The sequence below is a fragment of the Fusarium venenatum genome (genome assembly GCF_020744135.1).
Source record: "Fusarium venenatum strain MPI-CAGE-CH-0201 chromosome Unknown EDB82scaffold_2, whole genome shotgun sequence".
In the NCBI taxonomy this organism is placed as follows: domain Eukaryota; kingdom Fungi; phylum Ascomycota; class Sordariomycetes; order Hypocreales; family Nectriaceae; genus Fusarium; species Fusarium venenatum.
Window position 1 is genome coordinate 1 of NW_027072130.1, and position 14,664 is coordinate 14,664.

The 14,664-nt window shown below is 39.5% G+C and overlaps 7 protein-coding genes across 7 annotated transcripts; 4 read left to right on the plus strand and 3 right to left on the minus strand.

The window, feature by feature from the left end:
* Window positions 1-2,408: 2,408 nt before the first annotated feature.
* Window positions 2,409-3,325, minus strand: EDB82DRAFT_494136 (uncharacterized protein). Its single transcript, XM_065608470.1, has one exon. The coding sequence runs from the start codon at window positions 3,270-3,272 to the stop codon at window positions 2,505-2,507; it is 768 nt and encodes a 255-aa protein (XP_065464371.1). The 5' UTR covers window positions 3,273-3,325; the 3' UTR covers window positions 2,409-2,504.
* Window positions 3,326-3,387: 62 nt separating this feature from the next.
* On the minus strand, window positions 3,388-4,215 carry EDB82DRAFT_119554 (uncharacterized protein). The gene is made up of 3 exons (XM_065607004.1): window positions 4,103-4,215; window positions 3,652-4,038; window positions 3,388-3,596 (listed from the first exon to the last, which is right to left on the minus strand). The coding sequence occupies exons 1-3, from the start codon at window positions 4,160-4,162 to the stop codon at window positions 3,525-3,527; spliced, it is 519 nt and encodes a 172-aa protein (XP_065464372.1). The 5' UTR covers window positions 4,163-4,215; the 3' UTR covers window positions 3,388-3,524.
* Window positions 4,216-4,417: 202 nt separating this feature from the next.
* EDB82DRAFT_494141 (uncharacterized protein) lies at window positions 4,418-5,674 on the plus strand. Its single transcript, XM_025732667.2, has one exon. The coding sequence runs from the start codon at window positions 4,624-4,626 to the stop codon at window positions 5,545-5,547; it is 924 nt and encodes a 307-aa protein (XP_025583650.1). The 5' UTR covers window positions 4,418-4,623; the 3' UTR covers window positions 5,548-5,674.
* Window positions 5,675-8,534: 2,860 nt separating this feature from the next.
* EDB82DRAFT_553277 (uncharacterized protein) lies at window positions 8,535-9,059 on the plus strand (the record flags this gene model as incomplete). The annotated part of the gene is made up of 1 exon (XM_025732668.2): window positions 8,535-9,059. The coding sequence occupies exon 1, from the start codon at window positions 8,625-8,627 to the stop codon at window positions 9,057-9,059; it is 435 nt and encodes a 144-aa protein (XP_025583651.1). The 5' UTR covers window positions 8,535-8,624.
* A 349-nt stretch (window positions 9,060-9,408) lies between these two features.
* On the plus strand, window positions 9,409-10,041 carry EDB82DRAFT_494142 (uncharacterized protein). The gene is made up of 2 exons (XM_065608471.1): window positions 9,409-9,951; window positions 10,004-10,041. Exon 1 carries the CDS (start codon window positions 9,646-9,648, stop codon window positions 9,928-9,930), a length of 285 nt encoding a protein of 94 aa, XP_065464373.1. The 5' UTR covers window positions 9,409-9,645; the 3' UTR covers window positions 9,931-9,951; window positions 10,004-10,041.
* Window positions 10,042-10,262: 221 nt separating this feature from the next.
* Window positions 10,263-12,242, plus strand: EDB82DRAFT_494143 (major facilitator superfamily domain-containing protein). The gene is made up of 6 exons (XM_065608472.1): window positions 10,263-10,733; window positions 10,785-10,898; window positions 10,953-11,082; window positions 11,138-11,558; window positions 11,610-12,002; window positions 12,060-12,242. The coding sequence occupies exons 1-6, from the start codon at window positions 10,382-10,384 to the stop codon at window positions 12,135-12,137; spliced, it is 1,488 nt and encodes a 495-aa protein (XP_065464374.1). The 5' UTR covers window positions 10,263-10,381; the 3' UTR covers window positions 12,138-12,242.
* An 842-nt stretch (window positions 12,243-13,084) lies between these two features.
* Window positions 13,085-13,995, minus strand: EDB82DRAFT_553279 (acyl-CoA dehydrogenase/oxidase; the record flags this gene model as incomplete). Its single annotated transcript, XM_025732670.2, has 1 exon — window positions 13,085-13,995. The coding sequence occupies one exon, from the start codon at window positions 13,993-13,995 to the stop codon at window positions 13,366-13,368; it is 630 nt and encodes a 209-aa protein (XP_025583653.2). The 3' UTR covers window positions 13,085-13,365.
* Window positions 13,996-14,664: the final 669 nt, after the last annotated feature.

A 14,664-nucleotide genomic window follows, 5' to 3' on the forward strand; every position in this document is an offset into this window, starting at 1 on the left:
TCGCAAAGCTACGGTGGAACCCCTATTATTTCTCCATCATCAGACAACACTGACTTGCCTTTTCTTCCCGACCAAGCTGAAGTTTTGAAGAACATCCGATACGTATTTGCAATTAACTCATCCTAGGTCACCCTACTCTTCTATTCCTAATTGTCGTATACCCCTAATTATCGCCTACCCCCTGTTTATTTCTCACGTATTTGTTTATCTCCCGTCTATTCCCGCATGACTATACTATGGTGACTTATGTTTTCTCATTTCGATCGACAGTCTGCGGGCGCATTACTTACGCATACTTCATCTTTCTTATATCATCTACTCTCTTTGCTGTAATTTAAATTCGAGGTTTCCTTCAACGATCTTTAAAAGCTCGTACCATCGAAAGGCTAGTGGACTATGAAAGACTTTCACTATGGAACTTGAAGATCTCTTTTACTACGATCCTTCTTGGCGTATTATTATTTGTAAATAGTGTGGCGTTATACCGCAAACTAATATCGCCCGGCATATCCGACGGCACTATAATGCAATGCATGCCTTTAAGGTTACTTCTATCAAGCTATTTAAGCGAAGTTTAGACTATCTACCTCTTATACGAGACGCTAATAAGATATATAGGAATGTATAACTGTTGCTAATTGCCTATCCGATTTGGTTCCTTAATGTTTTTTACAATAGAATTTATTATCTACTTTATTAAGATAACCGAGACAGGTATATCTGCCGAGGTTATACAGTAATAGAAGATTATCTCAGAAAGGTTTATAATTAACTATTACGCTAACTAGGGCATAGATAAAGGGAAGAGACTGGAGGGATTAAAGGTTTAACCCAAGCCGGTCTAGTCTAGACTCTAGTCGCTTATTAAACCCTTTTTTATAGCCTATGATGCAGGTACTTTATCGTTAAGGCCTGCAAATTTCACGAGGAAATAGAGGAAAGCCTAACTGGATCTGATGCAGGAAGTAATGCAATTAACATTGGCCCTGTATTCACTTAACCTAGACTTAAGGATATTATAAACCTTTAGCTTGCTTAATAGGAAAACGAAAACTTAGTAATATTAAACCAGACTGGCTTTAATATAAACCTTTTATCTTCTGACCTGCGATATTAATCCCAGTGGCTTTAAGTCATAGAATAGCCCCGCTTCCTGGAGCCCTATAAATAAGAACTCCTATAGGTTACTGCTCTAGTTTTACTTCTAAACCTAGCCGAGTTGTATAAGCTAGGCTCTCTATGTTACGATCACAGCGGTTACATCACATATACCCCACAAATTTCCTCTAACTAACGCTAAGCTTACCCACGCTAAAGTAAGCCTCATAAAAGCTCACTTATGCATGCATAAGACCTACCCTATAGCTCACCTCTGACATCGTAAGCCTTTCTTTAAGGCTTACCACTATATATGTGACCCTTTATATATATATATAATCCTTTAGTATTAAGATAGGACCTAGCTTACTAGCTATTAATAAAATATCTTTACTTAAATATGCCTTACTTGCTCTATTTACTATTAAGAGATATAACACTTTGCTATACTTAATATTATAATGCCCTATATATCTGCTAATATAAACCTAGTATAGACTAGTTTATCCCTTAGGAATTATAACTATTATACTTATTTTTCCTTCTTTTATTTATATTATTAAGTATTAATATTTACTATAATATTAATAAGGTTATTTAGTATTTTTAGCTTAAGTTTAATATTAATTAATATATCTTTAATTTTATTCTTTAAGCCTAGGTATATTTAATCTATATAGGCTAATTTATTTTAATTAAGTTTAAATGCCTAATAGTAGTATTTTAATAGGTATACTGCTATAAATCCTATTTATTATAGACTATAAATCTTACTTTCTGCTTTTTATTTTTTATTTACTAGCTTAAATATATAAATAAGTTCTTATTTAAAGTTCTTATATTTATTATAGACTAGTTTAATTATATCCTTTTATTTATATCTAGGGTTATTAATATAGTCTTAAATAATTAATTCTATAAGTTTTTATACTTTGCCTTTAAAGAGGCTTATAGTATATTAGGTTTTTATTTTATTTATATTAAATTAAATAAAATAATATAGTTAATAACTATAGAGAGCTATAAGGAATCCTTAGAGTTATTTAATATTTCTATTATAAGAATTAAGTTATCTAGGCTATAGGATTTCTCCGGGTTCTTTTTTTATTATAATAAGGATAATAGTATATTTAAGTAAAGATATTTTATTAATAGCTAATAAGCTAAGTTTTATCTAGTGCTAAAGGAATTTATATATACTTAGGGAGGTATAAAGGGAATAATACAGTCCTAGAGCGCTATCAGTCTACATAGGTGTTAGTCCTATATTAGTTAGTTAAGTTCATAGGTTAGTATAGAGAAAGGATAGAGGAAAGTAGTGTATATGTGATATAACCGCTAGGATTATAACAAGTAATAAGATGCCAGTTATTATAAACTTCCTAGCCAGTGCTAGATTTAACTATTTACCGTCGTATAGTCGAGGCTATAAGCTTCGCTTTCTGAATCCCAGTGACACTTTCAGCTCTTTCCATGATTGAAAGAACCCAATTTCTCAAAGTATGGCTGGCTGTGTGCGCTGTTCCTGCAATATAAAGCGGCCATAACAGATGTATAATACAAGAGGCCCGCAGGTCGCTCGATTTGCCTGTCTTACCACCAGAGTGGAGGATATATAGAACGCTAGAGCATATTTCAACAGAACTCTTCTGTATAATAGTGTTTGAAGTGTGAAATAAGTGCTCGTATGACAAAGGTAAGGACGGCACCATTGACGGTGAAGACGGTGTGTGGAAGTGTTTCGATATCGCTTCAATAAGCGTCTGGCGGAGAACTATACGTGTACAGCGTTGCAAGTTCCACGTGTGAGCGAAGTCCCTGTTGGAATATCCGTCATAACGTCCCATGAACACTTCCGCGTCTCCCATGCCGGCCGGACTGGTTAGAGCCGTGTACTTGTACTCTGCTGGGAGAGTTTTAGTCCAGTCCTCTAGGTCAGTATCAATCGACAAGAGTCTCGAAATATAGCAAGACAAATTCGTTTTGTTCGTGGTATCCTTCTTCGCTGAAGATAGAAGATCACAGATGTTGACGACTATGTTTGCCAGTCGAGCAGCAGGTGCTTCTTGTGCTGACTCATAATTTCGAGCCTCGGCCATTGAGTTCACCAATATGGTTGGTACTTGTAGCCTGCGCTGGAGGCAGTCGATTAGCTGTCGAAGGATCAGAATCATTAATTGTAGGATACATTCAAGGTATCTCACTATTTCAGTGCGTAAATGGAGGAAAATACCTCGACCGACCCTGTTGCGCAACTGACTTGCTCCTCGGAGCCGTATTAGTGCCAAGGCACCATCGACATGTCGATTCCATGAACTTGAGTTATCATTGGAATTGAGAGTTATTTTCTGGTTAAAAATCATTTAATACTTGTCCATTGCATGAAAGGCTTACTTCATATAATGCTAGAAGCATAATAGCGACTATCAACTGGTCGGATGCTGCCTCACCAGGGTCTGCGAGCGCCGCGCGTATACCGTGAAGTGCACGCGAAAACGCTTGAGTTGCTGCATGAATGAACGTGGGCGCATGTCGTATGTAGGCTAGACTTACTAGTCCCACAGCGTTGACGAGATTGGCCAGATATCCGGGTTCTGTCGCTCGTTTGTAGATGATACCATGGCAGTCAGGATTAGTTTGAGTTTGTCCGGACTCGCACATAACATAATGGTGGAAGAAGAAATTCTGAGCCTGTTCTTCATGTGTGACTGAAATCTTGTACCAAGGGTCATGGTTGGACCACTGTTTGTACTGGTGGACTTTGACCTGATGTGATCTTCCAGATATTAATGCGCCGCTCCGGTCATCTGTGACGACCGAGCTCTTGCAAAATGTCTCGGTAGTTTGATCTTGGAAGGCGAGTAAGTTGCCATCTCGGTATCCATCGCATCTAGAACCAGCCCTGACGCACGGACGACATGCCGGTCTTGAAAAGTCGCACTTAACCCCGAATCAGGTTAGCATCTCAGCTACGGTCTTGCAATGACGTGGTGGAATATTGTACTTTTCGCCTCTTTATCCGACATTCTGAGCAAGCCCTGCTGGGCTTACCACGATACACCATGTTAACTCACAGCGTCACTTGTCTGATGGCTTCGAAGGCGGGGTCGAAGTAGTGATGCGAGGTGGTGAATGTTATATTCTTCGTTGCTTTGTAATCATTGAAACTAAGCCCAGACTAGCATTAGCTTGAATATTTGTCGAGCTGGTTACTGAATTCGGCATAGCAAGATCTGTCTCGGGATCAGCGGCTTGCCATGACTCTGGGTCTAAAATAGAGAGTTAGCGTCTTGCCAGAATCCATATCATCGAGTTGTATACCACTCTCGGTAATTCGAGATTTTTTTCACACCATGAGATGCGGTAGCTACGTAGCTTACCTTATTAAGGCAACGACTACTTAAAGCATCTTGATCCTCTTTTAGGCATGGCTACTACCAAACATTCAATTTATAGTATCCCCTATTCACTTTCAACTTGCCACTTCCTTTTCTGTTCCATACATCAACCATACGCTTCCAAGATATGTTTCAGACTATCGCATTTGTCACTGGATCAACTGGCCAACAGGGCGGTGCTACTGCTCGCGAGCTTCTGATTGCCGGGGTCAAAGTTCATGCACTTGTTCGAGATCCGTCATCCAAGTCCGCCATGGAGCTTCAACGCTTGGGGGCGCATTTGTTTCCTGGGAATTTCGATAACCTATCCTCTCTGACGACTGCGATGAAGGGCGCTACCGCCGTGTTTCTAAACGTGTCGCCATCGCGTCCTGACACCCATCAAGAGGTGATTCATGCGAAGAATATCATCGACGCTGCTGTTTCATCCGGAACAGTCACTAGCATTGTCTATTCCAGTGTATCAATGACAGGAAAGCACGAGAGCTTCCCACACTGGGGACTTGAGCACCCCATGGCGTGGTATTGGCTAAACAAAGCTCAAATCGAGTCAATGGTGCGAAATTCCGGCATCAAGAACTGGACCATTCTGCGACCTGCATTTCTCATGAACAACTATCACCAGCCTACGGCGTCTCACATGTTTCCTGACCTGGTCCAGAAACGAGTCTTTCTTACGGCATACAATCCCGATAGTGGGATGACAGTCGTTGATCCCGGTGACGTTGGGAAATTTGCAGCGGCTGCAATTATTGACCCTCAGTCTTTCAACACTCATGAAGTCGACCTGGGTGTTGAGTCTCTTACACCGGTTCAGATTGTTCGGGAGCTCAGCCGAGTTAGTGGGGCGAATATTAGTCTCCAGTTCTACAGCGACCAGGAGGCAAAAGACCTTGCTTTGCGAAACCCTGTCATAAATGCTCAACTGTGGTCAAATGAAGTTGGGTACCAAGTCGATTTCAATAAACTGGATAAGTATCCAATTAATTTAACCAGATTTGCAGAATACCTTAAAAAGCATCGAGATGAGGTTTTACAGACATTTAATTAAAGTTATCCCAAGACAAATGGGGTATTAATAGCTAGGGTTAGGATAGGGTGGTATTAACTATCTAAGCTATCTGCCCAGTTGCTTTTCTAGGGGCTATATATAGTATAAGGAAGGGAAATAACTATAGCTATAAGAGAGATATAAGGAAAAGGAAAGATGATAAGACTATAATTACTATAAGGTATTAAAAAAGAAGGAAAATAAGGCTAGCTATAGGTAAGGAAAATAAAGGAAATAAAGAAAAGAAATAAAGTTTAGGTTAGGATAGGGTAGTATTAACTATCTAAGCTCTATTTGCCCAGTTGCTTTTCTTCTACTATACAGTATAAAAGATAGGTAAGGAGAGAGGTATAGAGTATAAAACTAGGAGAATAAGTAAAAGGCTTTAAAGAGAGATACGAGATATAGAAAAGCCTATAAAAGAGAGATAGGAAATAAGGAAATAAGAGGAAGGAGAGAGAGAGAAGAGGGATAGCTATAGAGGAAGAAGGTAAGAACTAGGAAATAAGGATAATATAAGAAAAAAGAAAGGAAAAAGGATAGAAAGAGGAAAGGTATTATAACCTAATAGATAACTATATAGGCCTTCCTATTTTTTACTAATTATAGCCTTAACTGCCTATACTAGCTTAGTTAAACTATAAGCCGCTAAGATCTATAACTTATAGTTTATAATAAGACTTATAATATAAGCCTAATACTTAACTATAAGCTATTATAAGTATATATATATTTACTTAGTATTAGTTAATATATTTAGCTTAATAGCTATTAATAAAATATTTTTACTTAAATATGCCTTACTTACTCTATTTACTATTAAGCAATATAACACTTTATAACCGCTTAGTATTATATGCCCTATAACTCTGCTAATATAAACTTAGAATAGACTAGTTTATCCCTTGGAAAACCTAACTATTATATAATTATAGTAAAAGATAAGCTAGTATTAGCTATATTTAACTATAGATTTTTATATTTATTTTCCCTTAGGATCTTTTTTTATAATATTTAAGATATTATATAGAAAGAAGAGTTACTTTGTATATATTATTATTAGTTAAGGGGTAACGTTATAGAGATTACTTTCCTTTATAATCTAAGCTATTTAATATAATTAATAGAGGTAAAAGCACTTATTATAATAGTTATAATATTTAGTTATACTTAGGGAAGAGATAATAAAGAAATTTATATATATATAAGAGAGTTAAGTATAAAGTTTAAAAAAACTAAGTAAAAGCTTATACTATAGTTGATATAATAAAGTTATATAACCTTCTCTATATATATGCATTATAACTATAGTAATTTTAATAGTATTTTTAACAGGAAAAACTAATATATAATATACTAAAAAGAGAGATAGTTTTAGCAAGAAATTTATTTTAATAATAAATAACTATAATTGAAAATAATAACTAAAGTCTTTTTAAATCTCTTTTTGATTAGCAAAAGCACAATGGATTTATACCCCAATAATTCATCATGGAAAAATAGTGTCAGACCCCATCTATCAACGAACTGATCAACTGTCTGACAAGGGTGGTTACAGAATATAACTAGGATGGGATGGACTCTGACTGGACCAAGGCAAAGGATGGTTATGGAACCATTCATTTCCATGAGGATGATCTTGATGATGCCTGTTGGGACACAAACTTCTCTGTTACACTTCATAAGGCCCTTTGACTTGCTATATACGCTGTTGAGGTAGAGTCAGTTAATGGCAGCGCGAAGGATATCATTTCTTTCTTTGTCTGACCTACAGCAGCTAAAAGCCAACAATCATGTGCCAAGGTTGCGTATATACTTCCCACCTTTAAAGTAAGCCAGAAGAACATGGAATAGTCAAGGGCTCTAGCTAATCCACGTCGGAGTATCTTTCTTATGCAAATGAACACTCTTACCCTGCACGAGATGAAATTTCTCATAGCAGAGAGATCAAAAGATAACTGGCTTGACAAATTTTGCAGCACAGATTTACCATATACGCAAAGCATCGGAATCGCCTCAAACCCAAATAAAGAATACTAGTCAAGAGCAAGACTTTAATATGATTTGGATGCCGAGAATAATTGGTATAGTATCATTCACTACAACAGAGTTTAAATGAATTGGTTAGATGTCATTCGAAAGAAACGGAAATTCCATAAACGACGTCATTTCCATAGCAATTGGAGTGCAAATTGAAGATCGTATTTTAATATGATCATACTCCATTAAACTGCGACAGATCAACAAGATCATTTATCGTATAACAAGAGAACGACCTTTTTATCCCGACCAAGAACTAAAAATTCCCACCAGGTTCGTCGAAAGGCCCACGTGGGTTAAGTTATAAGAGCTTGCATTACGTCGTAACATCGATCAAAGTACAATTGATCAACAGGATCGTCTGATCGACTGTCCTTTACGAGGTAACTATAACAAAATAGCTTAGAACAATAAATATGCACGGGGTAATACGACCTATAGTTTCGTATCTCGAGAATAACCTTAGCTACTTTAGGTACTTGATCCGCAGGAAGAGCCGAATGGGACAGTATCTAAAAAAAACGAGCTTATGATTGGGTATGTAAGGATGGGACTAAGCTCAGCTGAGTTAGAGATATGCCCCCCTAGCTGAAGGATGGTCGGGTTCCCCAGGTCTCGAAGGGGCCGGAACTTGCAGGCGCAAAGAGCACTGATAATTTGCAGTGGCAATTAATGAGATATATGCTTAGATTATTCTGTCGCTATAAGAAGATCGTTCTCGACCTTAGACTAGTACGAGTGCTATCTGACACACTTGCCTTGCGGTAGTATCATATCCCGGAATGCAGGTTCGGTGACAGCGACAGTAGACCTTGACAATTCGGTGCTCATGAGGCGACTGAACTAATGAAGTCATGAGTCTATTAATACTTTTGAGAATTCTATAAAGACCCCCAGAATAACCCATGATAATTCGAGTCTCTCATTATTAACAACCACTTTCTCAAGCCTCTTACTACCAATTACAAACAACTTTCTTCACTTCTTCTACATCAACCACATACTCTTCCACCACGAAACCAATCTCAGCCATTAAAATGAAGTTCACCGCTGCCCTCATTGCTCTCGTCTCGGCCACCGGCGTTGTCGCTGCTCCCGCCGCCGATTCCATCTCTATGATGGCTGCCTCTCCCCAGTGGACAATCAAGAGCCTTAACCGCGTTTGCGATAAGACCGACTCTACCTGCACCTGGAACTTCAAAATCAACACTGGCAGCGGCTCTGATACTCCCTGCAAGTACGTCATCAAGGCTAAGAACGCCTCTAAGGCCAATGGTGGCCCTATCAAATGCGGTACCTTTACTATTACTTCTGGCTGGAGCGGCCAGTTCGGTGCCGATAAGGGTTTTACTACTGTCTCTGTTGTTAGCAATCAGAAGCAGATTATCTACCCTAGCTATACCGATAAGCATCTTGCTGGTGGCAAGGTCATCAAGCCTGACCAGAAGTATGCCCCTGCTGCTCTCCCATAAGCTGGGATATTCAGATATGAGAGGGAAAGATATATAGGGAGTAATCTAGCGGAGGAATGCTGTAACTGATAATCCCAATAATATAGAAGGTAGATCAGATGTATATATCTCTTGTATAGAATATAAGTTGTAACCTCCGATTTTATTCTGTGATTACAACCGTGATATATAAAACTTTATTTAAGTTTTAAGAGTAGAAATGTATTTTATATACTGCTTTAAACTAGCTATAGTTTAGTATCTTTACCTTATAAACCCCTAATAAAATGCAATGTGTTTTTTATAGTATACTTTTAAAATATAAGAAACTAAATTTTAAATTATATTATATTCTTATTACCTAACCTCTGCTAAGTTTAACTAAATTAATTTATTCTTAAAGAAGAGTATTTCAATATTATTTATCTGGCTTTAAATATCTATTATTATTATTTAATATTTAAAAGTATAAATATCCAGATAGAGACTATATTAGCTTTGTTTAAACCCCTTGAAGTATACGCTAATTCAATTGGCTAGTGTTTTTAAATTAACGTTGCTAATGCGGCTGCTACTAGTATAAAATCCTTCTTCTTCATAGTGTATCATGCGGTCTTCATTTTTGCACGGCTGTCGGAAGTTTAAACTGGAGCAAGGATGGGAACCTTTGTGCAAGTTTCTTGGGAAGAACGTTCCGAATGTTGAGTTTCCGAGAGTGAACGAAAGTACTTGGTTTGACGAAAAAGCAAATATCTTATTGAAGCGGGGACTCAAAGATGGTGCTATCAAGGCTTTTTCTTGGGTTGCCGCGATCGCTTGCGTCTGGTACTGGTGGTATGCGTCACACCGAGTCAAATGGCATATAACTTATTATAGCAGCAACTACTTCTGACGCCTATGTTTATTTGTTGTCCTATTTAGCAAATTATTATTATCCGCCTAATGAATCTCTTAGATTATAATACTATTTTCAATTTGATTGTTAGTTTTACGGAAAAAAGATAATAAAAGTTTTCAAGTAATATTGACGCAAATGCACTCTTCCAATCGTAAATAATAGTAGTTATCGAGTACGTCATCGTTTCCTAAATCGGTCGATCCGGGTAAACTAAGATCCGCTCCCAATTCAGTCTGTGGTTTCTAATTGGCTAGCTTACGATAAGTAAATACTCGCATGATTATATGCTGACGACGCTATTCCGAAGCACCCGTGACTCGGCCGCTGTAGGCTTCTTTTTAATACACACACATTGGAACCTTCAACCTTTTTTAACAACACTCATCACAAGGTTTTGATTGATTTTACCGACACAACGTCCGAAAACTTCATTGATACTGTACAAATGCCTGAACTGGCGACTCACGATAATGGCCGCCATTGGCCTCTTCCTTTGAAGCGAATAGGCCGCTGGCTAACCACTGTGACACACTACATGAATCATCAACGGACACCAATCTATCCTCTTAACGTCTGGCTCTGTGTTCTTGTTCTCTCTATAGTGAAATTTGCGTCCACTATACTGCTCGCCTATCCTTGGCCGAAGCTCTTGGCAGCCGCTGTCTGCCGATATCACTACGAAAACAAGTTCTCTAATCCTCATATGGATCCTCCAAACTCAGTTTGCGCATCCGGGGAGGTAACAATGCATTTCGAGTATATGATGGATTTGCTGAACATTTCATCATCACTTGCCTGTGAGAGATGAAACAACAAACACTATTTAGGCGTATTCTGATCTGTTATAGCTATTGTGGTACAGATCCCGATGGGGATTCTAGTAGACAGGGGAAATAGACGTCTTGCTTTTACACTTAACATCATTAGCATTGTTTTATACTGGGGCTCTATTCTAATCTCTGGTAATGACTTCTTTTCTTCGTTTGATACCATAATCTAGCTAACTTCCACAATAGGACTTGTGCCAGTTTTCCCCCTCTGGTGCTTCTATCTATCGCCTGTCCTTCTTCTCTTGGGGGGCGGTCCTTTTGTAACCGGCACTCTGGTCTGTTCTACCATAAGCAATAGCGTGAAACCGAGGCATAGGTACGACTTGGCTTCCCCTAACCTTGGTGTTGCCATATTAATCTGAGGACTCTAGAACAACCGTGTTTTCACTCGCGGAAGCCTTATCAGTCATCTGGAACTGTTTTGAGCCAACTCTCATGACATCAACAATGACCATTCCCCTCTGGTTGTCGTTCATGATCACCATTGTTATGCATGCGTTGCTTTTCATTCCGGCTTATTATCTCACGGAAGACGACAACGCATCTCTAGAAGATGATTTACTACTTGAGGTTTCTGTATTCCGCGATGAGGTAGAGCCGTTACTGGATGCTAGTGATATTCTTGGCCGCGAAGTCATCGATTCGAACCAGTACATTAAAGGTGGACTTACTTCAAAGCTCACCATCCTCACAGTATGCTTCGTTTGCTTCTTTTTAGTCAACTTTGCGACAGGCTCAATGGGTTTTATGTTCAGTTGGATCTTTTGGCGCATTCCTGAGATCTGGAGTGAGGTAAGTGGGAAATCTATCACGATGTCCCAATGCTTATTGACAATACATCAGATCAAGCTGTTGTCTTATCTGAGAGCAATAGTGGCATCACCACTGTTCTTTATCGTCTTACCATTGGCCTTACGCCGGCTGGACAGAACCATGCACTTCGCTAAGAGGGATCTCGTACTGTCCACAGCTGGTATTGCCTGCGCTGCGGTCGGCACTCTTCTCGCTTCGTTCGCTTCAAACATTGTAGTCATTCTCATCGCGTTTGTTATAACTCTGCTGGGATTAGTCATGTCTGTGGCTCTGCGATCATTTCTCACTTCAAATGTCGAAAATCAATTTTCTGGGCGGTTATTTGCTGGCATCTCCATGACGGAGACTATAGGTAGTCTTGTGGGGGCGCCAATCATGCATAATGCGTACACACCGGACGGGCTCCCATTCGCTGTATCAATGGTATGTAGCGACTGACGTTGGACTTCGGGCGAAATGAAACAAGCTGACATAAATTAGGCATCTTATTTATTAGTATGTGGATTACTAGTTTGGTTAGCCAGAAAGGTTCAAGGACATACAGTGCGACTTGATTAATTACATGAATGGTTAATACGCAAGAGCACTATATCTGAGATAAGAATCATAGTTATAATAATAAGGTTCTAAGACCGAGATAATATACCCTCTTTATCATCTATGCCCTTAAATGCATACCTATTCTCTGGAGCCAGTGCCATCCTTTCACCTTCTTAGGCTCAATTAAGCTATGCTGGCTGGTTTTCCTATTTTGAAAAGCATTATGTTTAAGCTTTTGGAGAGGCTTATCTAACAAACATTTAGTTTTAGGTCCATCATTACTTCCATCATGAGGTATTGTGCTGTTCGATATTAGACTGTCAAGGTCTGTGTCGACGACTAGTGGTATGTTGCCGTCGTGCGAGAATGCTGGAAGGTTACGGAGAAAGACTTCCCAATCCTCCTTTTTCAAGATCGGTGAGGTCACCCATCGAGACGCTCGAGTCTTCGTCAATAGAGAGTCCAGCTGAGGAAGTAGCGTTCTCACGGCCTCTGCGTGAGATTTATGCATCGAAATTGTAGATAGTCTCTTAGTCTCGATATACCATCCTGGGTTTTGCAATATACATTCTGCCTCAAACCACTTTAAGGCAGCAAAAAAAAAACGAGGTCTGATGATTCTGCGGCTTCGTAGGCCATACGGTGTCCGATTGCCGTAACGAGCGAACTACATCGGGGAAGAATGAGTTCGTTGAAGGCGTTGTTGCGATTACTGGCAGAGCTAGTCATAATCTTTCTAGACACCGGAGATGCTTCTTTCCAAAGAGAAGCCTCATGTTGCGCGAGAAGACCTTTTGTATTTTTAGCATTCGGAAGTTGATATCGGTTTAGCAGCAGCTCCGAGACTAATCCTGGATGTTCGGGTCAGCTGATGAAGCATAAAAGATTTTCAGCCGCAAAACCTACGAATGCAAAGAACTAGCTTATCTCCATCTGCTATTGAGCTTCCTCTTATGCACATGACCATTTCAATCATTTGATTATGCGCGTATAGCCCTTGCCAACCACATCTGTCATTGCACAATGCCTCGGCCGCGGATGACACAGTCTGTTTGTAGACGCACGTCAATCCGGACTAGACTCTCGAGTTTTCACTGCCGAATGATTCATATAGTACCCGCCCAAAGGCCTCGAACACCGAAGCGGATGCCAGCGCTACCAGAATAGGTGTGTGCTAAGTTGAAAATGTGATGATAGGCACCCTTTGGATCGTACTCATACCGGCAACTGTTATTCTTTGACTATATCAGCCCGCAATGAACGCTATCAGACGTAATACTGGTATGTTCCCCATTGATGATGACAATGTACCTGTTGTTACGCGCTGAGTATGTCTTGAGAACTCTTTGCGGGGGTTGTCAGAACTTGAAGCATCTTCCAAAAGTACCCAAGGCTCAAGGTACACATGGTGGAATGTGGTGACGGCGTGATCAACAGGTTTGGGACCTGGACGCGAGGGTAAGAGTCTCGAAATGACACCAGGAGACATAGTCCCGTCGTCCTGATTGATCCGGACAATAAAAGGACGAACACCACGATTTACACCATCGGCGGTAAGTTGTGCGAATACAACAGCCAGACGGGGCATTCCGGCTAGTAGGGTAGTGGGAGGCATGATCTTTGCTGCGCGGGAGACTGGCGTGTGCAAGTCGAAGGACCCATCTGAATTCATGGTGGCAGTGGTCTCAATATTTCGTGCATCAAGGCCATGGCCTACTTCACTGAGCATGAATTCCCCCACAGACTTGAATTCCTGCAGTTCTTGGAGTATAGACTTGACAGTGGGATGCGCATCCGGATATGAGGCTATGGTTCCTATGCAGAGGTTCCAATGTATCGTCAAGATAACATAGACTGCCGTGTCTGCGGTCACCATATCTGTATTGGTCAGCGTTGCATTTTTAGTGTAAATTTGAGGATATTAACTCATAGTTCAGATTAAACCCCCAAAATTTCGGGCTCGGCCCCTTGATATCCTCAACTGTCATGTCGACTTGCTTGGCAAGTGACTTAGCTCGAGCGTATGAAATTTATATCTTTTGGAAGGTTGAATCATCATCAAAATAAGCTTGGGTCTTCCCCTCAGCTGTGTCAGGGAGTCCGGCGTCAGTTGGGATGCGATCCATGGTGTCGATTGTATTATTTGTAGCATACGAACACTGATTGATTGTGTAGAAAGCCTCTTCCATGCTGGAATTGAACGTCTCAATAGATCTGTGAAGGTATCAAGGCTTAAAAATTGATTCATAGATATCAGTGTGCGATAATGTCTTTGATCAGGGGCACATTATTAGAATACAATACATTAAAAATTATGAAGTGAGTTAGCCTGAGAAGTAATTATCTCCGGTCTTAATTGGTATATGATGTCTCGGCTTTATTAAACATAAAAGAATGTACTTGATTGATCTACATTTATAGCCTATGATATGTAAGGGCGCATATGAAAGTTATAGTTTCAGCAAGTAGAATACAGAAAATAATAATTTTAGATGTTATCATAGTACATAAGATAATTTTTACTAGTGAAACATGTCTCAATTTA

Bases quoted from the DNA above. Each gene is read 5' to 3' on its own strand.
- EDB82DRAFT_494136 (XM_065608470.1), bottom strand. From the start codon at position 3,272: ATGATTCTGATCCTTCGACAGCTAATCGACTGCCTCCAGCGCAGGCTA.
- EDB82DRAFT_494142 (XM_065608471.1), top strand. From the start codon at position 9,646: ATGCGGTCTTCATTTTTGCACGGCTGTCGGAAGTTTAAACTGGAGCAA.
- EDB82DRAFT_494143 (XM_065608472.1), top strand. From the start codon at position 10,382: ATGCCTGAACTGGCGACTCACGATAATGGCCGCCATTGGCCTCTTCCT. The intron at 11,083-11,137 runs GTACGACTTGGC...TGAGGACTCTAG, and splicing joins AGCGTGAAACCGAGGCATAG to AACAACCGTGTTTTCACTCG. The intron at 12,003-12,059 runs GTATGTAGCGAC...GACATAAATTAG, and splicing joins TCCCATTCGCTGTATCAATG to GCATCTTATTTATTAGTATG.
- EDB82DRAFT_119554 (XM_065607004.1), bottom strand. From the start codon at position 4,162: ATGGTGTATCGTGGTAAGCCCAGCAGGGCTTGCTCAGAATGTCGGATA. The intron at 4,039-4,102 runs GTACAATATTCC...TTCGGGGTTAAG, and splicing joins GTCGGATAAAGAGGCGAAAA to TGCGACTTTTCAAGACCGGC. The intron at 3,597-3,651 runs GTAAGTCTAGCC...CAGCAACTCAAG, and splicing joins TCGTCAACGCTGTGGGACTA to CGTTTTCGCGTGCACTTCAC.
- EDB82DRAFT_494141 (XM_025732667.2), top strand. From the start codon at position 4,624: ATGTTTCAGACTATCGCATTTGTCACTGGATCAACTGGCCAACAGGGC.